The sequence below is a fragment of the Electrophorus electricus genome, chromosome 2, assembly GCF_013358815.1.
Source record: "Electrophorus electricus isolate fEleEle1 chromosome 2, fEleEle1.pri, whole genome shotgun sequence".
In the NCBI taxonomy this organism is placed as follows: Eukaryota; Metazoa; Chordata; class Actinopteri; order Gymnotiformes; family Gymnotidae; genus Electrophorus; species Electrophorus electricus.
This window is the reverse complement of record NC_049536.1, coordinates 30,974,968-31,000,366: the sequence shown is the minus strand read 5'-3', so window position 1 is coordinate 31,000,366 and position 25,399 is coordinate 30,974,968. Positions and strand designations below refer to the sequence as shown.

Genomic DNA, 25,399 nt, shown 5'->3' with positions numbered 1-25,399 from the left:
ATCCCTCCGGCAGTCATACTTACCGTCTCTGGCCATCTGGAGCTCGAGATCTGCCAAGTTATGCAAGAGTGAAAAAGCAGATGCATGTATGCCAAGCAGCGAAGTCTTGTTCAGTTAAGTATTTGAGGAGGACAAAGGCTTTCAGGGCAACGTGCAAGTTCCAGTTAATGTTGATACCTGTTCCAAATTTCCTAAGAAATCTTGTAAAAGATTTCCAGTTTTTAAATGTATTTATTTATTTTACATGCATACATGCACGCACACACCTCATACGGAGGCTAAACAGAATAAATCAGTTGGGCTTCCAATAATTAGCTTTGCCTCCTCCCTTTTGTCCCAGGCACTCATGGCCCTTCACTCACACACAAACATTCATACATGCACACGTATGTAATGCGGAAAATGACCTCATGTAAAATTAAAATGCAACATTATTTTTATTACAATGCTAAGGAGTTACCCTCCTAGACAAATCCTGTCTTTTCTAAAATCATCAAATAGGCAACACATCCATAACAGGATTGCCTCTTTTCAAAATATATTTCTATGGAAAGGACAAATACAACCACATCAGATCCAACTGATCGAGCTCCGGGTATTGTCATGTTAGGTCTCCGATGGTTAGTTTTCCCCTTTTGGATAGGGCTGTGTTGAGGGTGGTTAAGGGTACGAAGGATGGAATAACTGGTGAGCGTTACCTCACATTATAATATGGCATCAAAATATGCTCAATAAATTTCATTATTACTAACTGGATATTCAGGTTGTGAAAATTCCTAGCAAAAAAAGTAAACTAAAGAGAAACAATAAAAGTCACTTAAATTATTAAACTGAAAGGCAAAGATGAGAAAAGAATTGAATTAAAATATGAAGTTCTGTTTTTATTGAGCATGCAATGTATGTAGCACTACACAACATATCAAAAATCAACTTGGCCATTTGGTTAGCATCACTACACAATATAGAATAAAAAAAGAAAAACAAAGACAAAGAAAAGTTGATGTTTACTGACACTGTAGTACTGCATGTTTTGAGGTTGACCAACTTCTTACCTTATTGTTATAAGAGATGGGTTATACTGGCATATGTAAGCAGCAAATACACCATGTCTATAGAAATATATTCAGGAATGAAGTTCAAGAAGCGTCTGAGGGTAACATCCGTGTGCCAGTCCTGGGGAGGAACGTCATAGACGCTAAACATAATACATCAGTTGGGCTTAATAATAATTAGCTTTTTCCGTTTTGACCAGTTGTAGCCCGTTAAGATTGTTACCAAAAATGTTTAACTGATTTTCTTTTCAAACCTCTGTACATAGTGTTGTGGTGATTATGCAGGAATACTACTCTGCTGTACAAAAGCTATTCAGCTGAGGCAATATTGCCCCTGCCCCTCAAATGACCAACCTGCTTTCAATACCCATGTTGGATTTAAGCCTGAAATCTGGGCCTGAATACACAGATAATACATCTTAAGGCAAAATCACAGAATCAAGGACAAAACCATCAGTACACACACTTTAAAGGACATCCACAACTATGCATCAAATTAAAAAATGTTTATATATATATATATGTATGAAGAAATATTCCACTCCATCTTCCATTCATTGCATTCTACTATAGACATGTACTTGCATCGTCTTGTGTAGTGTTTTTCCTTTGTTAGCTGCTTTCTGTAGAAACCTACAGGTCTTTTTCTGTTACTGAGGTACTGGCCAACCCCAGTACGAGTGCCAAGGCCTCAGCTGTGCTGAGGACGATCAAAGGCAAAAATACGATTTGTCAAAAATAAAGAGGGAGTTATTCTGGTCACCTCAACTTCAATATATGGAACATCACACTTAGCCCACAAAACTACTTCATATCTCGTTTTCTTATTCAAACACAAGAAAATAGTGGTTGTGCTCTGAATCCTTCATCTAACAAACTGTAAAATTATTGGTATTTACTGTTATTAATATACTTTATTGTACTCTAGTAGTGTATTTTCCCCCCCTCATCAGTCTTATCGTGAAAGGCAGTCACAGTCCATAAAGTGTCGTAGTTAAATTTATCACCCGCTGACGCTTGCCTCCTCCCCCTCTGCTCACAGATCCCGATGGCTTGTCTCGGAACCTAACGGCCTGCTGTTCAGCTGTGTGTGCAGACCCATGCTCCCAAGCTTCACTCGGCATAGTGCATGATGGACTCCACGTAGTTACCGGGGAAGAGGCCCGTGGTGCCGCTCATCACCCCCTCGTACCAGCCGTCATCGTTTTTCTTGATGACGTAGATGATGGCTCCTTCCTGGAATGTCAGCTCGTCCTCTTTGTCTTGGGTGTAGTCGTAGATCGCGACCACTTACGTGTTGGGAAAATGTTTGTGCGTATTTTACATATTAGAGGTGGTCAAACAGTTTTCTTACTTTAAATGCTTGTGGGGGTTCCAAATGAGTATCCTGTTCTGATTCATGCCAATATACAATACATTGCAGTGCAGTTTATTATGCAATTTTACTGTATAATTATGAAAAAGCAAGTGCAATAAAAAAACATTTTTTTTAAAAACATTCAAAATCAAATCCTTTATCAAAAAGGAACTAGCCTGAGAAATAACCATACTTAACTTGCCATACCTTTCTCCAGGTAAGCCCGTGGGGCCCATGGGGGATCCTCTTCTGCGTACGGGTCACTGTACTCTACTACAGAAGACTCCTCCTCTTCATAGTCTTCTGAAGATGGAGCAGGGGGCTGCGCCTCCTCAAACACACTCTCCTCTGTAGGGGGAGGAGGGGGAGGAGTATCTGAAACTAAGGCAGAGAAGAACTGTGAGTAGGAGTTCCCGAAAGAGGGTGGAAAGTCCACTTAACGAAAATGGCATGCAGAGTTTAATCCATGCAGAGTGTTCCAGAAGAGCACTGAGGATAGGACCGTGAGAGTGACAAACAGGACTGCAAAGCATGTTCATTCTGGATACACCTCATGTGCTCTATGAATGCACATGCTTAGACAAGACACTCAGACAAGACCCAAACATACATGCAGGAGCCTTAAAGGGAGAGGAGTCAATACACTTGCAGCAAGTTCTGCTGCTATCAACAGAACGCTTTTGCAGTCATAAGCCAAATGTGTCATCTTTTCATCATCTTAAGGCTGACTGACATCATGACCTGCGAGGAGCAGCCGGAGTTGTGCTGTGAGAGGCAGTATGGCTGAGCGTGGGGAGGCTTGGAGGAATGGTGAAGCCCAAAGCCACTTACTGGTCTCCTGAACGCGAGCCACGAAGCCCGTCAGAGGAAGCTGGGGGGTGATCTGCAGTATGGAGGGGGGAGGGAGCACTGGCGAGGCTGCGGATGCTCACCACATGGGTAGCAGAGGGAGGCAGGAGGGAACAGCGCGCAGGGGTGGAGGGGCAGGGACGAGTGAGGGCCAGTGCGTGTGAAGAATTGAACAGAAGCACATGGACATGTGGAGGTCAAAAGGAAGAGGGGGGAGAAAGAGGGAGGGCAGTTAGTTTAGTGCGTCTATAAACGTATATGAGAGAACACAAACTCAACAATAGAAGCGGCTGTGGTCCAGAGACAGAGCCTAATTAGTGCGGGAGGCATTGGGAATACACCTACATTCTAACTGCTACTTGTTAACTACTACTTCTTAAATGTTAACATGTACATGGGTTAACGTTCGAAATTTAAGTGACCTGTGTAAAGGAAAAGTGAAAGTGGCCATAGCTCGGCTGAGAGTGAACGTTATTAACGGTCTGCGCTGGTCTGGAGATCTTCCTACCCTGTCCCTGGCTGTAGAAGGGTCCTCCGTTCTGTTGGCTCGCGGGTGTGGCAGGTAGCCCAGTGACTGAGGGGGGCCGCCTGTACGGCAGAGACCCCCCGACGGTGGGGATGATCTGTCTGGATGTAGGCCTGTTCATACTGTAGAACTGGGTGGCAATACCTGCAACAACACAGAGATCTGCAAGTCAGACAGACTCGTGCAAGCACAACAGGGATGAAAGTACTATGGTAGGGGGTTAATGATGGAAAAATTGTGTGTGACTCAGTCTGTCACCAAAGAGATTAGAGCCAGCAATTTAAACGATCTTCCCATTCCAATAGCCTTTCAGACAAAGGGAAGGTAGTGTAATGAAGTACTATATCCACCCAAAGGGAACATCACATGGACAGGTTAATTCTCATGCATTCCAGCAGGCGTGATGACTGAGCAACATGCAAGAAGGTGATGAGTGCCTCTGGTCAACAATCATACATAGTAAGAGATCTTGAGAGAACAGATGATCCATAATCAAATCTGGAGGGCCAGCGGTTTACGACTCCTGTGTGCCGACTACGCACAGAAGGAACCTGAGGAGGTGGAGAGCACACGCAGCTCTCGCGAAGCGGTCAGGGTGGAACAGAGACAGAGATTAACACAACATGGGTATCCGTGGGTAACTGGACTGCCTTCACACTGAAGAGAGCGGGGAGATACGTGTGCTTTGATGGATGGTTTTAATCAGTGTGGATCTCAAGTATAAGGTGAACAACACAACTGGCCAGCATACCACTGGCTAAACCATCACAAACTGACATGATAAGCAGACTTTCTACGCTAAAATTACTAACGTAGTAATGTACAGAACAGCGAAAAGAAAACAAAACTGTTCTCAGGTAAGTTTGGTCACATCGGCGGCAGCTACAAGTAGTCAATTGCCATTTCCCAGGATTATGGCCTTACTGGCAGTACATGTAACTGGAACATAATGAATTTAGCTTCAAGCAAAAGGAAGATGTGGTGAGTGACAAGGGTTTGATGGTGGCATGTGTCACAACGATGGGAGGTGGAGCAACCAGGAGGTCTGCAGTTGTTTATGACGGTACAGGCAAGCGGGTGGGGAAGCGAAGGCATGATGTGGGGAGAATGTGGGGGCTGTGGTGGTCTAGGTGGGGGAGGGCAAACTCACCTGGCACAGGGGTGCTGGTAGCAGTTGCGGGTGGAGCAGTGGGTTCAGAGGGGGGAGCGGGGTCGGCTTGGGCCAGAGCGGCCTCGGTGGTGGTAGGGGGAGTGGGGGAGGGCTCAGGGGCCACAGCAGGGTTGGTTAAAGAGTGGGTTGGAGCAGAATCAGTGCAGGTGAAGAAAGGCTGGGCAGAATTGGGTGGGGCAGAAGGGCTGCTAGTGGCACTAGCCACTGATGCTTTGTGGTTCAAGAGAGAAAGAGTGATGAGATAAGAAGAGGAAACTCAAAAGATAAAGACATTTGGTCTTTGTGGTTTGGTTACAAGACAGTAATAAGGGACACACAGCAGGCAGGAAGTGCACCGTTTTATTCTTTAAGACAGGAGGCCCCTCTACCTGCTCCAACTGCTGTCATTCTCATTGCAGAAACAAACAAAAAATATCTGAGACTGCTTACATGCAAGGCATCACAAAATTACATCCAAATTATGGTCATTAAGATAAGTGGTACATCATTTACATAAAAGGAGTCTGTTCATCTATGGACAGTTGTCCAGTTCAAGGACAAGATCAAAGAAACTAAAAACTAAAAATTATTTAACATTTCTCAGCAGTTTAATAATAATTACTATGTGATGGCCACTGTAGAGGGGAACAAGATAATATTTATACCTTTATATTTACCTGTTTATTCTCTGTAACATTATAATCGTTATATTGTCCCAGTACAGCACAGTTTACCAGTTATGACACAATAACAATACATTCAGGCATTTGCTGTACAGAAGTAGTTGTGAGGATGAGGTAGGGGTATGGTTACCTGGAAACGCACTAGGAGGGGAGGGCGTCGGTACGGCGATGGGCACACCCACGCTGCCACTGCCGCTGTTTTCTCGACTGCTGCTCCGGCTGCTGGGATGGCTGCCACCACTGCTGCCGCTGCAGGAGACAGACGGCGATCAGACAGCACCGTGACCACACACACACACACACTCACACCTTTTGCCATCCACCATTGTTTTAATCTCTTTTGTACAGAAAGTATGAGACAGAGAAGATGCGTCAATGAACTCAGAAGCAGATGTTCCCAAGCACAAGTGCCTGGTAGCAAAACAACAGTATGCATTCTGAAACAACAGTATGCATTCTGTATTCACACTTCCCGGCTTCATGCATTCCTAAAAAGACTTGTAAAATTACTTGCTTGTATGTGATCATTTTTCCTCCCTCAACTCCACTAGGCTGCTGATAGTCATATGCTGAATCCAAAATTCATCCACATAAAGCACAGACAAAATACAGCAGGAAAGCAGAGAAAATGTGCACACATGGGAGAATACATAAATCAAAGATCAGGTCAAGTGAGAATGAGGGTTATTCTGAAGAGAAGTCAAGAACCTTTGGCTAGGCGAAAGAAGACCAACTAAAGGAGGCCTGAGAGCTGCACGGCTGGACTGAGCTACAAAGCTGAAGCAGTTTAAAAAAGGAAAGGCCAGAATAGCAGTGTTCCACCAATGATGTGAGCCAGAGCAGCTTGGAGAAGCTAGCAGTGACACTATCCACATTTGCCCACTGTTCACTGAGACCAGCTATAGAGAATGCTGTCTCAGTCTGGGCCTCATCCTCACAGAGCAAGGCCTGGTGCTGAGCCTTGAGTCCAAAGCCCAGTGCTGAATGCAAGCCTTGAGGGTTAAGAGTCTCGCCTTTCTCAAATTGAAAAATCAATAAAATCAGAAGAGAATGTTTAAGTTCTGAATATTCATGTGCAGTAAACACTGAGTACCACTCATCGCGATAGAGAATTTCCACATTTTATACATTATTTATGATTCTCAAATTCAGCCTCTGAAGCTTGGCCGTCTGCTCATTATTTTCATTCAAGATGTTGAGACATTTTCAACTCGCTGTTGGAAGGAAGAGGTGGAATCACAGGAGCTGTTCCACAAGAGGCAGAAGTCATAAATTCATTTACAGAAGTACAACTTCAGACAGACTGAAAAGGCAGCTCCTGGTGCAATGCTACTTTCCAGGCCCTTAGGCCCTACTTCAGTTTCCTCATCTTTTACTTCGTAGTGCGTCAGAAGCTCCTCTCCATGACTCGTCTTATGTTCATATTCTGCCACATTTAAACCATTGCTAGAGAAACAGGAATTTCCAAGAGATATGGAAATGGCCTGTTTGTGTGATGATACAAGTGTGTGTGTGTGTTTGCAAGCAGATCTTGCACACACACAATGTCCTGCTTGTAGTAAAAACTACTACCTGCAAAACCAGAAATTCCAACCAAAGTTCCCTTCAGGGTAATAAAGTAAAGTAAAGAGATCATCAGCATGGAGGGAGGGAGAGAGAGAGAGAGAGAGAGAGAGAGAGAGAGAGAGAGACACACACACACACACAGGTGGGCTTTCGCCCCAGCAGATGGATAGGGGTACCTGTACGTGCGGTTCCTCTGGTTAACTGACGCTGTGCGCACAGGGCTTTGCTGCACAGGGGTCATGTTGCGCGTGGGGCTGGGGACATAGTCATTAGGAACTACAGGAGGGCGCACTGGCTCCAATGTCCTATAGGGGGAGTGCCTCCTGGAGAAGGGGAGAACAATTCTGAATAAACTTGAAAGAAGACTTTGGTGAATCTTCTCCCATAAAATCACACACACACACACACACACACACACACACACACGCGCGCACGCACATACGCACACTTAAAAGCAGCAGAAAATCAGGTAGAAATTGTGTGTCATATTGCAAAATAAATATATTAATGATATATAAAATGAAGCTATTTTTTTTCTTAAGTTTTGTAGGACAAATATGAGGGTGCATGACAAACTAAACCTTCATTCACTGCTGGAGGAACAAGTACTGAATATAGAAATTCATAGCCCAACACCAAATAACTTCTATCTTTTTAAGTTTGGGACAGCCATCAGTGTACACTGGTGTGAAGGGGAGTGGGTGTGATTTTGTTTGACCTGAAGAGCAGCTTTTAGACATTTGGTTAACTGAGGTCACCTCTTCTCCCAATATCAGAAGAAGCTGCCCTGTCCTTTTAAACACTTAGCAGCCAGTATCCTCTGTGAAGCTATTTAGCTCAACATCACCACCACCACCACCACTAAAGATGCAAAACCTTGATGTCGATATTTGTAAAGATGCATTGTGACATCTTCTGTTGTAAAAAGCTCTATGTAAATAAATTGATTTGATTAATGTGATGAATTAAAAATATATATGTTGTGTAATATTTGAGTGTGATAATGCTACTACTCATTTGATGAAATAGTTACAAGCTACCCGATTTAAAATGTCACCGATACAAAACACAGGTACTTGTAGCTACAGTGCTGCATTAAGGTGGGAGTGGGTTTTCTCTAATGTGAGTAGATGAGTGGCAACTTAAAATTGACTTTTTACTCAATTATCACCAAAAAGTAGCAAACTATTTATGAAAGTGATTTTTTTTCCTATACAAAAAGTGCTGCGCACATGACATGAAACCGATTGCTTTGTAGTCCTCAAATGAACCAGCTTATGCTCCAAAAAGTGAGTCCCTAACATTGAGCAGGCCATTTCTAAAATAGATTTAGTAAGGAACCTCTAGAACTTCCAGGCCCCAAGCTGTCAGTATAATGGTTGTTTAATAATGTAAAGAAAAATAATTGGAAAAATTACTTATTGGTCCTTTAACAACGTGGAGCAGAGTGATCATGTCATTATTTAAAACAAGGAGATGCCACTCCTCACACCTACACTAGCTTACACCTACACTAAGTGAGGAGACCAACACTTATTTGTGAAGAATCTAAATGAAACATGTGACACTATGAAAATAGCTGCCATGAGATGAACCCTTCCACACTTTTCTAAACTGATAAAACCAGCACTTCAGTATATCCTTCCCCCAAATAATTTTACCTTAAAAACCCACTATGCTACGTTTCCATTCATTTCATGTGCATGATCACCCCTGTCGCTAGGGAGAAGGAGGGGGGAGGTTCTGGAGGACTCCACATACCAACTTAATTAAGACAATCACAGCAATAATGACATGGCGCAAGAGAATGAGAAAGCTCGAGGAATACTGTGCACAGGGCAGGCCATGGGCACTTGGGAAGAAGGGTGAGCTTTCGCCCACAGGCCCTGTTGTCATGGCTACACAAAGCCCACCACATAGAGGGTTACGATATACTGGTACGATGTATGCATGTTTCGGCAGTTCTGTGACTTGTGTAACTTGAATTGTGTAAGCATACTGGGATAGTGAAACTGGAGATCCATGTAACTGAGGCAATGCAGATTACTCACTGTGAAGGTCCACAAAAATCTCAAGGTCCACCTAAATTTAGCACATCTAATTCCAGACACACACAAAATGTGTGTTTGTAAAACGATGTAATTACAGCAGATCTTGGAATGCCCTTGATATTTCATATATAAGAAATTGTAGGGCAGATGATTACTAACATTTAAAAAACTGTGCATATTATTTATGACACAGCTCAACAGTTTATTTAATTGTAAGCTACATGTGATGCGTCATAAGCTCCTCTTTGACCTTACGTATACAGGGAGGCAATAAGGGAGATATCATACCTTATACTACTCCAAGCTCATGATCCATAGCATTTTCCAGCCTGAGTAAAACAACAACTCAACTCAACATGGAGATGCACGATTCTGTCTAACTTTTTTTTGGCATCTACCTAATTTATATTTATCAGTATCACACATTTTGTGCTCCATGGGAACTGAACCCATGAATGACCTCAGTGTTGTGAGCTACAGTGGGAGTAAAAAAACAAAAACAAACAAACAAACAAAAACCCTCACTTCACTACCTCTGTAAGGAACTCAATTATGATGAGTTCATTAAACGGCTGAAAAAACGTTATCCACCACCTGCTCCTATTCATGTTCCACTTTATCCAACCATTTGGTACACAGCATGTGCACAGTGTCCTGTGTTTATCTGAACATAAATTGAAGAAGCCTTTTGGATATGCCAACATCTTCATGTAGCAGCGCTTCTGCAGGTCACTACAGCTGCACGGCAAACAACATATACACAACACACACCTTATGCACTATTACAGCACTGGGTAATTCTCTTCACACAAACATATTTGATGGTACAGCTCTAATGAAAGTACTTCTGTGACTTGGTCTTCCACACTACATGTGGAGGCAGACTGAGCAAGGATGATCCAGTTTCCATATACCTGGCACCATACATTATCAGTCTAAAAAATGCTTGATTTATGGTTAAATCACCACCACCAACCCCACAAAAAGTTAATTAGTCAGAGATTATGTAGCACTAGTTTAGCCAGGGTAATAAAATTAGCCATCATCAACATCTAGGCAGCTAAACTGATGGAGCTACAGCTGGATATGCATCACACAGAGTGTCAGGATCTCTGTACACTCGTGCTTAAGAGAACTGAGTGCGTCTCTGTATAGTGGTCAGAGCCTGAAAAGAGCTTACATGTTATTCTGTAACTGTGGTAGGCAGCAACACCTCATATTTAGGTTTGCAATGTCTAAATCTCTAATTACTCGGCATGTAACTAATAAAGGAGAATAATGAAGGGCGATATTTGGGTAGTAGCTGGTAGAAATGTGAAGCAGGTGCAAGCTCTTTCGTTCTGAGCTAAAGCTACTCCACATAAACTGAGGCTGGGGAAACGGCAGCATGCACAAGCTATCTCCATCATTTATCGTACCATTTTACGCCTTGACAATTTTGGCAGTTAGTCCTCATTTAACTTGCCTGACTACTGACATTAAATTTAAACCATCGAATTCATCAGTGTCCAGAGAGGGAAATGTAACCCACAGAGCAACAGCAGAATTCTCCCAGATGGAGAGGAGTCATGACAAACCTTAGTGTCTTACAGCACTATCTTGACATGGATAAACCAGTTTGTGTGTGCATGTTTGTGAGAGAGCGCGCGTAGGGGCGTGTGACCTAAATGTAAACATGGGTTTAACGGGAAGGAGAGAACTTCCACCTACAATGATATCTCTAAACCGCTTCCATGAACTATGCACAAAACCAAATGATTTCGGAGGAGGACAAAAACAAACAAACCCTTGCAAATACCTATAAAACAAACACATACGTTTGTAGACAACACCCACAGACACACAATCAGAGACATGTATGATGTAAGTGGCTCATGCTCCCTCTTGGTGCAAGGCTGTCCCATAGTATCACGACATAGCCAAAGCGCTATAGCACGTACCCTATGGTTCCCTTTCCGGGCATGGGGGGGCTTGGAGGCTTCTGTGTGGGTGGGGTTGTTCGGGGGAGACCGCCCATCTTCATGTTCTGGGTGTTGACCTATAAGGCAAAAGAGAGAGAAATGCCGACATGCAGGTTAAGTCAAACAGCCTAAATGTTTGTCCTGGACATAGCTCACTAAGTAAATTTGTTTTACCCACTCATAGATGCAAATATGTATTTACACCACATGCACGCATGTGCATGCCCTTTAACGCTCCCCCTACTTGTCACCAACCCAAACACAGTGTGAATGTTCCTGTCAGCACAGCATTGGCATGGGAACAGTCAACCGTGCACGCAGACACAGGAAGTGGCCTCTGCCACCCTGGCAACTTAACATATGGGCAACTGGCAGGCATAGGTTACAGTGCCCCAAGATGTACGCATACACCACAATGCACACCCACACATTTACGCTGAGCAATGTGGGGGAGGGGGAAAACCCCCACAGAACACATGACCCCTTTGCCAAGGAAACATACGTGGTGCATATCCATATAAATAATTTATGCTTATTAGAACTTCATGTTTTATTTATTCTTGGGATATAATGTTTGCCTGGAAAGAATATAATTCCAAATTGGCATTAAGCAGGGGAAAAAAAGTATCACTATAAAGTTTCTTCAATTAGTTAGTTTCAAGAAATCAATCACACCCCTGACCTGCTCACAACAGACATGTAGGGAGCCCTTACCTTGAACCTAAGCAACCACTTAAATCAAGAATGAAGCAGGGAAAAGAAGCAGGGGAGAAGCACAGAGAGGTTAGTGACAGTTTAGAGACACGCCGAGTTCTGCCACGCAACGTCTGTTAGTAGACACAAAATCCTGACAACCGTTAGTAAGAAAACACCACAACCACGCACTTCACAAAGTGATTTTCTCTCCAGTTTCCTACCATTGGTAGGCTCCTAAAGTGATTGACCCAATGTGATCTAGCCAACCTGATCTTGCATTATATATCCTACCTTTACTCCGTGCCCAATGTCATCCAGCACGTTGTAATCAATCGGTTTTCGAATGTATCGCACTGGTCTCTCGGGATTGGCCGGCGCAATGATTTTGTGGGTGCGGGAAGTGTTCTTATTGGTTGTCAGGATGCCAATCTCCCGTCTTGCCACTTTCTCCTTGTGTATGTCCACCGTCTATATGATAAGGAACAGAGAGAATGGGGGAGGGGGGGAACACATGAGAATTTTGAGACCAAGTATGGCTATACATGCTGGAAGTTTGTACAGAAACCATCATCAGTATGGCTCTTTTGTTAGAACAAGCCACAGGCAAACCACTGTGTGTTTGTGTGTGTATTGGGGTAGCCAGCTACCCTTTAAGAATAACTGTAATGGAATTGTAGATAAATGCATGTGCACACCCCCCCACCTCCACTGCACCTACAACACACACACACACACACACACACACACACACACACACACACACACGAAGTTTATCAGAATGGCTACACTGAATCCTACAAATGCCTTTAGGCAGATGTCTTCATATCAGTTCAGGCAAACCTCAGGAGTGGCTCAGGCAGAAAGAGCTGGAGGAGTGGGGGCTGACGAGTGCTTCAGAGCAGCTGCAGTGGGCCGCTCCTTAATCCCACTACGCCATGCCGTGTTGACAGCTGTTCGATAAAACACGCAGGCGGTGGGAGTCAGCCACCACGGCTGGGTCCTCCAGCTCCATACCCAGTGATGTGAGAGAGTAACGCAGTAAAGAGGCTTTCAGGCTAACAGTGTAAAGAAACAAACCAGCCGATAGCGCGACAGAGATGGGCCGAGACATACAGCACCCGACGGCCCGAAAGATCCTGCTCTGGCGCGCTGCCGGACGACAACCCTTCTGTCACGCAGTGATCATCAGGGAATCCTCCTGAAGGCCTGGAGTCTCCTTTAGCAGGAGTCTCAGATCAGGAGGTACCCAATTAGATCACAGCAGGCAGGCCAGCTGTGCAGGTGTCAGCTCTCGCCTCTCGGGCATGAGTGGTAACCTGGTAGACGTTGGAGGTTTCCACACGAACTTACTTGGGAGATGTGGTTGATGGAGGACTCCATGCGGCGCAGCTGGGATGCCTGGATGTCCAGCATCTGCAGGACATTGTTGGCTAGTGTGTTGATCAGGTAGGCGACGCTGGCGAGTGATTGGGTAGTGTAGTTTTTGGTTTCCTCTAGTGCTCTGTGCTTGTCAGGGGACTATGGGGAAGATACAGACAAGGAGTCAGTAACAGGAGCAAAAAAAATGAACACAAACAAAAAAAATTTAATAAACAAACATCAGGTCTTCTTACACAAGAAATCAGCACTACATCTAAATTATATTTCATTCTTTACAAAAAAGATAGAAAGAGGAACTATTTGCAAATCAGACTGATTTTAAAATGTGGTGGGGTATCCTTCAGAAAGTGACTAATGTGAAGGAAAAGATACAGAGCTTTACATTTTTTAAAAGCATTCAGTTACACACTGCCTTGAGCAGACCGTTTTGTGTGGGTTGGTGTGTGTAAAGAAGGTCAGGATCTCAGCACTTCTCTCAGTGCAGCAACATTTTGCAGTGGTGCTTTGAGTCCTGTGCTAAGCTCAGAACTGCGAGAGTGAATCTGTGTGTGTGCGAGGTTTAAAAAAGGCCCATCTTTGTGCAACAGTGGTTCCAGGAGTGGACACCTCCCATGGCTCACTGTGCCACGGATAGTGAAATCCTGCATGTATGATCGCATCTACATTTAACTCCTCACCATACCAGAGTCACTCTAAGAAATCCTGAACCATAGTACAATCATCTCAGTACAAAGGAAAGATGGATAATCGTTATTACCCGTTACACAGAATAATAGATCTAAGCAAACCCAAAAAAAAAAAAAAAAAAAAGAGCTTTATTGATCAGGAACATTCATCAGTCTCTCACATATGACCAAAATAACTATGTCCCCCAGAATCCTGCCAAGAGTCAGAGCACAGCTAGTGCTCCTGCCCCTGCATGTGTGTGCCTGTGTGCCAGCACATGGCCGGCCTGTAGGTCAGAGTGGCGGTGCTTCTTCTGGGGCACCTGACCAAACGCTGACACCCATGACATCACAGCTGCTCACATGGTAGGTTCACTCTCACAGCCCTGCAGTAAGAGTGGGGGAGAGGGACATTCACATATCAACCCCACCTCCTCCCCCAAACCCCTATTCACTGGCTATGCCCATCACCTATACAGTTCAAAGGGGGACATGGCTGTTAAAAATGCATTGGCCATTAGACCCAGCATGAAACAAGGGCAAACATCAGCACACAAAGTTCCATTGGAAAAACAACCTCATGACTCTTTGGGAAGTTCCTCCTTTGTTCAACTCTTTATTAGAAAAAAATGTGTAAAAAACAAAAAAACAAAAAAACTGGTCTTCAACAAAATAATTGCCATGCATTTACTGTCCTCAGCAGACTTCATTTAGAAGTACAAGAGGTGTGTAAAGGAAGGCTTTTAAATGGAGATTGCTAGGTCAGCCAGCCCCAGGTGCTAATACAAACGGCTGTCCCTTGGTTCAGATCAGAGACAGGCTGCGGGTCCCCAAGTGTAGGCTGCTCCACTCTGAATATTGACTGCACCATGAAAGCCCTCTTCTCTCTAGGGGATGCCATTGATGGTATTAATACAGCATAACAGCAAGGCTGGCAAAAGTAATTTACTCCTCCATCTTCGTCATCACACACACACACACTCCAGGGTAATTACAAGGTACTGAGCCTAATGACAACTGTACACTCACCAAAGCCACACTACAATGACCAGAACAGAGCCACTACAGAAAGATCTGATAATGACCAAGGTGTCTTTAATAATCAGACTCTTGCTTAGCTTTTGAACAAGGTTGCAAATAGCCAAAAGTGTAGGTGAAAGATGACTGTCTGGTAACGAGGTTAACTAGGTTCCACATTATCCTCCAACACTTACTACGTCTGAGCATCAAAGCAATCCAACACTTATGTTTATGTCAAACATGAAAAAGAGTATATACACTCAATATAGACACAGAAATATTGATTATCATATTGCGACCTGGCTCAGATTTGTGAGAAGAGTGTATACCTACTAGTACTTCATAAAGCTGCAAACTTTTTTCAGCACTGAGTGCATCACGCCTGTAGTCTAAAGACTGTTTAAAAGAACTAAAAATATCCCAATACCCAGAGTCTGATCTACTGACCAATAGAGAGGGACAGTGGGAATGAATATATGCTCAAGCTCATTATTAACACACAGGCAGACACTAACATGAGAAACTATCCACCCACACAACTGCCTCCTACACAGAGCAGCAACAGACCAAGGCTTCAGTAACAATATGCATAAGCAGCTGAAAACAGAGACACACTAGAGGAAGCTCCGCTTATCTCTGCTTTACAGACACCACGTGACATGAAGACCTGGGCACTAGATCTGCACAATACGTTGTCTGTTAATTGCTTTTGCTGTGTGTCCTCACTATATAGAAATATCCTGCTACACAAGTTCTCTAATGATGTATTACCAAAGGCAATACCATCACTGAGGCAGAAACTGTAGTTACATGTTAACTATAGATCTGGTGATGCATGCACCTCAGCTGCAGAAGACCCATTACAGAGGCGGTCAGTCATGAGCCCAATGCTTGCCTGCTGCTGTTACCACGGCGACACTACCTAATAGTATACCCGAGGAGCGCAAGTCTGGTTCAGTGAGAGAAAAGACACTGGAGAGCCAGAGAAACCAGATAAGGAAACGTCTGACGGCAACCTTGGCTTACAGTGAACCTCCACGGGGAAGAATGGTGTGTCGTCTCAACAGCATTTTTACTGCTGTACCACTTGGAAGCAGTGGAACGTGAAATTCCATCCGATGTTTTTATAGTTAGATGATGGGAACATGAAATCTGCCAGTCACGTCAGTGAAGGTAACAGTCTGAACCAGCGAGGAGGTGGAAGTGTGAAGAGAACAGAGCAACACAGCACACTTGGTTACCAGAGCAGTGAACGGCCAGCTACAGGAATGTTAATCACTGCACACACATACAGATCAGCATCATAGTGCCACAGGAGATGCATGAGAGGTTTTACTAACTCACACTACAATTAAAAACTACAAAACATTGAGTGATGAACACAGGCGTGCTCTCATATGACTTTCTCCCGAAATAGCTTACGAGCTAATGATTTCTGCACCAAAATCAGATCTCAGCTGAGGTGCAGAGACGCACTGTCTTGGTGGCACTTTGGGGCCCCACCCCCCAGAATCCTCAGTTCCTGCGAGTCATTTCTTTCACTCAGAACATGCTCTTGATCCTGCAGTCACCTGGTAAGCCACAGCTTAGAATTTGTGTGTGTACAATAACTGGACTGATTCATGCCCTGGTGCAATGCAAGGAGCTGAACAAAACATCTTAGGTTGCCAAATAGAATTGCACCAAACACATACAGGAATTAAAGCCCTTATTTTTTATGTTTGGTTACACTGCCCCATTAAGAAGTTAATTCCCCTTATAAAGACAAAAAAAAAAAAAGCTCAATTATAAAAAACAGCCAGAGATATGGGTGTAGCATCATTTATCATGTTCAATGACTCTTCAACTCAGCATTAAACCAGTGTTTAAGAACATCTAAAAACCAGAAAAGAAAAAAAAAATCCTAAAAAACTTGCTCATGATCCAGCAGTATATGACCGGGCTCTAGATAGTTACAAATTCTGACCATTTTCTTCCTCTACAGAATTCCCGTTCACTCAGCCTGCCTTTTCTTTTTACCCACCATCTCCCTCATTTCATTTTTTTCCAGACTCTTTCTCACTCTCTACATCTTTCACTCAGTCTTCATTTCTCAACTCTCTCCTCTCCACCTTACATTTAAGACCCCTGCTCCACTGTTCCTCTAAGGCTCCATTAATTCCAATCTAGGTGGAGGTGTCTCTTCTTGCCTAAGGAGATGAGAATACTGCACAATCACAAAGTGGGACCATTTCCCTAGCACCTTAGGGACTATGCACAGAGCAGAAAATCTGAGGTTCGCACAAAGTCTGTGGTATGGGCAATGATCTGCTGATTCACCCATTCTACCTTAGTCACTCTCAGTTTGTTGCCTTACAGACTTCTCTGCAGTGACTCTGCAAAAAGAAACCACATGAATCTAAACAAACAAAAAAAAAAGGCAGAGGACAATTTTCTACAAGTGCGTTCCCTCAAGTGCTGCTGCCCCAATGCTTAGCAACCCCCCTCTACTTTGTTTTGCTCTCATGTGCCCATGAGTCTAGTGGAGCCACCTACATCGTCTCAGCCAAGACAAGCTCCGTAAAGGTCATCAGGTGGCAAATCATTGCTACCTGGTTCATTATTTGTGACTGGTATTCTGAAACAGTGAAACACTAGTTCTTCAGGAGTGTCTGAATATCTTAAAATGTAGGAATAAGAATGAAAAGACAGGGCTGACGAATAGCTTTGATTAGGAAGTAGACAGCTGCAAATTAAAGACCTGATTAAATACATACATGTTAAAGCTTTCTTTAATATGACTCAGAGCAGAACACTGCATACAGGGCCAAGCTAAATCTTATTAACAGTTCTCTGAATGCTCTGTAGCTGTAGTACTCTATAGCATGAATGTTGTTTACCTTAAATGTTATTATATTGCACAAGGCTCCATTTCTTGTTATGAATCAAGTGCTTCCTATGTCCTCAAAAGCCTAAGCCTTTTGTGTGTTCAAAACTCTCAGAATCACAAAATACTTCTAGAACACTGTTAGAAATACATCTATACACTCAAAAGTTAATTCAAGAAAAAAAAAATGGCAATAGTGTGTTTGTGTGGGGTCTGGGGAAGGATTTCATTATGTGAAGAGGTTGACGCAGCTTAATTAAATGCACTCTCTGAGCAGAGAATATTTTATAAATCTGAAAAGGCTATGGGCCATAAATCCCCCAGTCAGACTCTGCAGTTTTAGGATAATCGGGAGGGAAACTGAAGTGGTCAAAGAATTTACTTTTCTTCCCTGCAACTTAAACTGACTGACACTACAGGTAGACAGCTCTGGATGCACGTTATTGCTCCCCAAGCACAGCAAGTAGTCAATTCCACTCATGTTCTTTTCATGATGCAATTACAAATCAATATCTTCACAGCTGTGAAAGCAGCGGCACAGCAGAGCTGCGGGATAATGGCTGCAGTAATAAGGCCATTAATAGTAGTCTCAATCATTATGAATGGGCTTTATTTCCGAGCAGTCTGGAGTACACTGGGACCTTTTGTCTGTCTACAATTACCCGCATATCAGGGTTCCAGCTGCACTGCTTTCAAGTATAAAGGGAATAACCACTAAAACAAGCAATGCTGCTTCTTTTAACTTTGTAAAATCCAACAATTTTTTACGATTGATCACACACTTGTTGCATAGTTTAGTTCATTGTGTCAAATGTCTACATACAAGCCAAATAAACACTTATGTCAAAATGAAACTACAATCAAAATTAAACAATCCCTTTTCAAAATGGCATTTTTGTAACGAAATGCATTTACACACATGAATCATCCGAATTACACTTTCAAGGCAGCAACAACAGTCTAATGCGCTTTAAAGTAAACACTGCTGTCTTCGCTACTTTGTATACCTTTTTAAACTACTCACAACCACTACACTGTTACTCTACTCAAGGAAAGAAAATTAAAAGGTATAGTGCAATTGTATGAACAAAAGTCATACTCCACCTCAGGGCTCCACAAGCCTTTTGCACTGGGTGCTGAAGAGGCAGTTGGGCATGTGGTTGGCAGTAATACACTTTCCAGTGCCAAGCCGATTTCTCAACTAGACTGAAGTGCAGAGCAAGTGAGCAAGTCTAAAACTGTGAAGTGGATGGTGAACCAGTCCTGGACCAGAGCACCCTTTTAGAAACTAACTTGATGCCAGATGACAGCAGACCAGGCTGCTCTGGTCCGTCCTGTATAACTAAAATCATGTGATTATGGGTACATTATTGTAGGGACCTAGGATAGCACGGTGATGGAGACCTACTGGCAGACTCCAAGTTTGCAAAGTTCTCACAAAGGGGGTGGGCTTACTTGAAGCCCATTTGGAGAACTAAGACCTGACTGGTGTTTAGTTACTATGTGAGCATATTCAGATGGGTGTGGGTATGATTTGCTTTTTGGATTGAAGTGTTTTCCCAATGACTGCAAGAGCTTTCTTCTCTGAACGAAGTACCTAATGTATGTACTGTTTCTTACATTGTCATTTTACAGTTGTTACCAGTTGCTTACACACTGAAAATGAATGCATATACACAAGAATAAAAATGTTTTTTTTAAACCATTAACTTTAGTAACCACGCATTGAACAATCAGATGAAAAACCGCCAAACCGTGAAAAAGATTGAGAGGGGAAAAACAACAAAGCACCTCTTCATTGTCCCCCATACAGTCCCCACATTTTCCCCCACACAAAAGGCCTCCACTGACCACAAAGGACCCCAACTGCTATCCTTACCTTAAAAGGCCAGCTGTTCTTCCAGGGGACCTTCTGTTTACAGTACTGTCTCCAAGCTCCCAACCCTGCTATAGCCAATATGTTGTTGTTAAGACCAGTATCTCTCTCACACACATACACGCGCACACAGTCACTTAAGTTCCCTAAATCAGACAATCATCATTTCTGTTCAAGACTGTCCAGTCAAAACACTCAGATAAAGCCGAACAATCTAGCTAATGGAAGGTCTTTCAGTTCATTATGCACTCAAAGCAAAATGAGCAATCTCATTGGCCAGACAAGAAATGAAAATTTCCAATCTCAGCCCACTGTCTTCTGAGAGACAATCTTTCAATCATGAATTTTCAGCTGCCACATTACACAATTACTGTTATTACAACATCCATTGCGTTTACTCTGTAATCAGAGCCACTTCGACCACCCCATTCCCTTACTACTGGGAGACATACGACCACCCACTGTGTGTGAGCCGAGGTACGCCTGTAGCTTAAAAAAAATACAGGACACAAATCTGAAATGAGAAAATGACAAATTCTTCATGTGATTATGGTGGTATGACCAAGCTACGGGCAGTGCTATCAAAGTCTATCGTCAGAGCTCCCTGTGAGGTTAAAAACAGCCCAATTTTTACTGGGGTTCTTGATGTCCAGAAACCAGGATTAAGAGCACACTCCTTAACAGGAAACTGAACTGAATCTGTTACAGGGAACTGAACTGAAGCTGTCAGTATTCAGCAAAAGCTGACTCAATTCATATGCAAGGAAAAAAGGTTACAGGTCCTATGTGGCCTGTTAAATTGGACAAGTGTTTCGGAGCTCAGGGGGAGTTTGACAAACTGAGCTGTCAATGCTTGTGAAATCTCTCTGCCATCATGCAGAAGAGCTTCAAGTGAAAGTCTGACTTTATGCAGTCAAAAATACTAAATCCAGTTTCTCCAGCAGTCAATCCAAGTTTTGCCAAATGTCTGAAGATGACACCTGTATGAGAAATATCTGTTCAGCCAAGGTGAACCACATTCACATTGAACACCACCAGGCCAGGAAGCTTTAATACCTTCAAGATTAATTAAGTTAAAAACAATTTTAAGACTTCCAATCATCTGTATCCTGTTCCTCACAGGAGGCAAAAAAAAGGTTTTTACTGGAGGTCATTATCCATTACAGACAGATCCAAAAGAGAATACATAATCCAATACCGAGCTGCAAAATATGGCTGTCACACTATCTCCATGGTTGTCATCCAAACAAACATTCTAAAAAGACCACACCTTGCAAGAATCGCCTACGTTCCCAGCACTTTCTGAGATCTCTTAAGGTCTCATTGCTCACAGCCGCCAAACATGGTTCCAATTACCTGTGGGACTCTGCTCTGCTCAGCACAGCCTAACCAAAAGCAGCTGCAATGGACTGGAACAGGGTGACACTCTCCAAACCTTTCATAGTGCAAATGGCTGACACTGAACATTACTTAATGGTGCTGCCTCACCCTCCTCCTGCTCTCTCTCACACATGCACGCACATACGTACACGCACGCACACGCACACACACACACAGAATGGGTTGCTGTCATCACCCATGCTCCTCCTATAACCTCTAGAGAGAGGAAAGCAACAACAACAAAAAATAGCAGTCATGAAGCAGAAAAAATCCAAAACCCTAGAAGGCTGCAGGACAGCCACGTGCTGACGTTCTCATTCACCCTCTCACATCCACGCAACCCAACAACAGAAGACAGACTGTTACACTGGAGTATTTCATGGCCACTTTTGCATCAACTTCTAAGAAGAAGGTATATATTTTACCTGAGCTATATCTTTAATGCTAATGAACAGTATCCCTTTAGTTTCTTGTATACCAAAGGATTTTAACTGGATGTATTTCACTTCATAGTCAAAAGGGTCTTCTTGTGGTGTCTAAACTGAAATTTGAGTGCCATTTAGCACCTGATAAATTTCCTCTTGAGAAATGATCCTGTTTTGTTGTTGCAAAACACTTAAATGGTAACTACTTCAAAAATCCAAAATTTGTATTTCCTAAAGTTAGGTGACAGCAACTTGGTATTTTCACTTGGAGTAGGTTCTTGGACAGATAAGTTGTGTGACATGAGGGGAGAGGGAGGAGATTGGCTTGTCAAAGGTGAGTCGGATGGACAAATAACATCTGTCTTAAATGCATTTCAGACCACCTGCTTAAGTGGTTTAAATGCATCTTGAGTGCATTTACACTTGTATTTTTATGTGGATACGCCCTACCTGGACATAATCCAGATATTCAACATGTACAAAATGACCAAATGACCGGTCCAGTCACAGGAAACAAAAAAAAGCCCTGGGAGATCAGTGCCATGCATCAATGTAAATTGATGGGGCCTGGATGGGGTCTTCTTACTGCTGGTCACTGAGATTGTGTGTGTAAGACCAATATAACCTAATACAAAATGTTCTGTTAGGTTTCTGTTAAGTGAGGTGATAAGGAAGCATTAGCCAATTACTATAACAGCAGTAGTGAGTGCATGCTTGTTTGTCTTTCATTACAAGGTTCTTTAGTCACGAGTATGTGATCACATGAAAAACAGCAATTAAGGCAATAATGGAATCAATCCAATATAAAAAATAATGTTAAAAGCTTTTAAATCTTTATTAATGTCAAAACATCATAAAGCAAGTCAATGATACAACTTCTAAAAGAACATGCATTAAGAGGCAAGTGTTCTTATTCCAGCAAAAGAAAGAAAAAGAACATCCAAAGTAGTATAGAAATTGGAAAACTGTCAATTTGAAAAATTACATCCATTCTGAGTCTCTGTTCTGAAATTCTATAGACTAAATATTTAAAGACAGGGCTCTAGCCGACAGAATTACAGAGCTGAACAGTCTATCCTGTGTAGCTGTGTAGACTAATAAGTATAAGCGTATTAGTACAAGTATAAGCTTTCTAAAAAATGAACAAGCTTAGAAAAAAACAAATGCACATTACTTTCTAAGTGTAAGTGAATCATGTGATAACAAGCAATTTGCAGAACTGTAACAGACTTTATTGTAACGCAGGACATTAGAATTGATCAATTTTCTTTTTACTGTCCTTATTTATTTTTATATCTATTTATTTTTCATCAAATTACTATATTACGAATCACAAGCAGCTTTTGGTGAGTGACGAATGCGTCATATCTCCTGCCTGGGTACCAAAGAATACTGGACAGTGTCAAAGAATGAAAGAGAGCTTTTACTACAGGACCTCAGGGGAAACAGCAGTGTACAGCTGGTACCGCCTCGTCTCTAAACCACTCAAAAGGTTTTGTTCCAGTATAAACCAGGCTTCAAGCACCAGGTTAGCCACTGCAATGCCACATTCCCTATACTGATGCCCAAAGTGGGACCATTTGCCAGAAAATGAATGCATATTAAAAGAGTGCGGTGTGGCAAGCCTTTACCCTCTGCATTTCAGTCCAGCAAACATCATACCCACGGTCCGACTGGCCTGGGTTGGACAAGGGAAAGCAGGGCGGCAGATGCAGACGCTGTCATACTGATTTTAATACGTTAGCGTATAAAATCAGCATTTGCTGGCTTTTGGAAGTCAATATCATTATTACGTTTATTTATTTTTCAGGGTTTACCCAACTTACGATGGAATAAAGAAACCATTTAAAATCAAGTACTAAATATGCAGAACTTCAACTAAAAGAAGCATCTTAACCTAACTCTTGAATTCTAAACACATTTACGCTATTTGGCAGACGTTCTTCTCCAGAGCGTCTCACAAAATTGCTTTGTCATTTTCTCATAGATCGCATCCTAGCCAGTACAGTAAGTTGGAGTCCAAGATACCATTGAACTAGAATACTGCTGAAATACAGGGATCAATCCTGATGCCTAATAGTGCAAAACACATACGGTCTATAACAGACAACAATAAGTGCAATAAACAAAGCGGTCAAGGGGATCTTCACAAGTAAAACCATCAGTATATCAAAGTTGCATTTGCAAAACGAATTTGAAGGTAGCCGGCTGGTTTCCACACTTGTTCCCCTGACGCTACAGAACATCACGCTAGCAATGCGCAGAAACAAACTAAATTAGACCGAGCAGCGCCCCTCTTTTTTAATTTTAAATTTAAACTCAGAGTAAACTAATTTACATTGTAAAAAGTAGATTAAACAATATGTGCACCTGTACTGCTGCTGAAAGCAGGTAAAGTAGTTGGATAACTGCATCAAAGTTAGCGACCTAACGTTGCCCGCTCGCCTGCTCGCGGTGGAACGCCACAAGAGCAAGCGCCAACGTCGCGCGCACACCGAATAGAAAAATGTTTCACAAAGTTTCTGAATCTCCATGTTAACTTACAACGTTGCAACAGTTAGCTTCAACTTTACTGACGACGACGGGAATAGTGCTTGCCTTCACCAAGACACCAAAGTAATGTCTCTGCACCAACTCAACCAGCGAGATGAGCGGCTGAGGGAAATAAAAACGTTACCAGCTAGCTGCTAGTGGGTTAGCTAGCTGATCCTCTCAGTTAACCGCCTACCGCGCGACTTCGCCAAGTATACAATACTTTATAACTGGGTTCGTCAAATTACCTGAACATAGTTACTTTCGCAGTATTCAGCGACTCTTTCAAGATTAGTGAAACTGTCCAGCAAAGCTCTTCGTCCTGCAGGAATTTCTTCATCCAAGAGCATCTGTAGCTCCGCCATCTTTACATCTTTTTACACACTGATGCACGAGCGCTCCGTTCCCGCTCACAGGAAGCGACAGGAAGTGCAGTTTACCTCCCATCATTCACCTCCCATCACTCACCTCCCATCATTCAAACGCTTAATGAAAATCAAAGGAGCATCGACTTGTAGTATTCGTTATCGGAGCTTGAAACGAAATGTGATGAGATGCTTGCGTCCGTTTAGAGAAGATCATCATATTTTGTTGCAGTGCTTACGTTGCTTTGACCTGATCTTGATGTAATTGTGCTGACATGGATGGCACGACTTTTTTCTTTAAAAAGTAATTCACATTTAATCACGTTATTAATAAAATGAGTGGACTATGTACAAAAAATTTCCTAGCCTATATATTATTTTAAATTAAAAAGAATGTGGTTATTCTAGTTTATTCAATATATGTATAGTTTGTAGTCGAGCCTATGTAGACACCAAGGCTCCTTTGCATTGTATGCTAGCTACCCTTTCTCTGGCATAGAGCCTGTTTTCAAAACTCTTGTTCGCCAGCAGCAGCAACTAAAATGTCAACCCTTTTGATGTCTTCGGCTTGATGGCATGCTCATCAGTCACTGATTTGTTTGATCATTTTTGGGCCTAATATTATGTGTATGTGTGTCCATCCACTGGAACCATTAGATGAAAAGGATAATATTGCTACAAGTGATAAACGGTTACAATTTATTATAATTTCATGTTCTTTTATTATCATTCTAAGACATTTACAAGCAATTATGAGGCATCTAAAACTGCAAGAGGAGCTGAGCACTCAAATCGCAAGTGTGTCAAACCATGGAACCAGCAAAACAAGACTAAATTGTGAAAAAAAGGTTTTTAACATCCTAAGAAGCTATTTCAAAAAATAAAACACTGAAAAAAGGTACTGGCAATGTCATTAAATGACACTTCTTTTACGCTGTGGCAATACCACAATCATTCACAGGGTGTCATTAGAAAGCAACATGTGATCACCTTAGTGCG

General features: G+C 42.6%; 1 protein-coding gene across 10 annotated transcripts; it reads right to left on the bottom strand.

Annotated features, from left to right (window-relative positions):
- Positions 1 to 855: 855 nt before the first annotated feature.
- Positions 856 to 24,442, bottom strand: abi2a (abl-interactor 2a). 10 transcript variants are annotated; one of them, XM_027011853.2, is made up of 12 exons: positions 24,284 to 24,442; positions 13,242 to 13,409; positions 12,183 to 12,359; positions 11,910 to 11,927; positions 11,175 to 11,272; positions 7,360 to 7,506; positions 5,748 to 5,866; positions 4,935 to 5,165; positions 3,767 to 3,928; positions 3,241 to 3,327; positions 2,617 to 2,790; positions 856 to 2,341 (listed from the first exon to the last, which is right to left on the bottom strand). In XM_027011853.2, exons 1-12 carry the CDS (start codon positions 24,398 to 24,400, stop codon positions 2,166 to 2,168), a joined length of 1,674 nt encoding a protein of 557 aa, XP_026867654.2. In that variant the 5' UTR covers positions 24,401 to 24,442; the 3' UTR covers positions 856 to 2,165. The 10 variants fall into 10 exon arrangements, with proteins under 10 accessions (XP_026867654.2, XP_026867656.2, XP_026867657.2 ...); XM_027011855.2 differs by lacking the exon at positions 3,241 to 3,327 and having other exon boundaries at positions 24,284 to 24,441; XM_027011856.2 differs by lacking the exon at positions 3,241 to 3,327 and having other exon boundaries at positions 2,617 to 2,784; positions 24,284 to 24,441.
- Between the last annotated feature and the right edge of the window lie 957 nt (positions 24,443 to 25,399).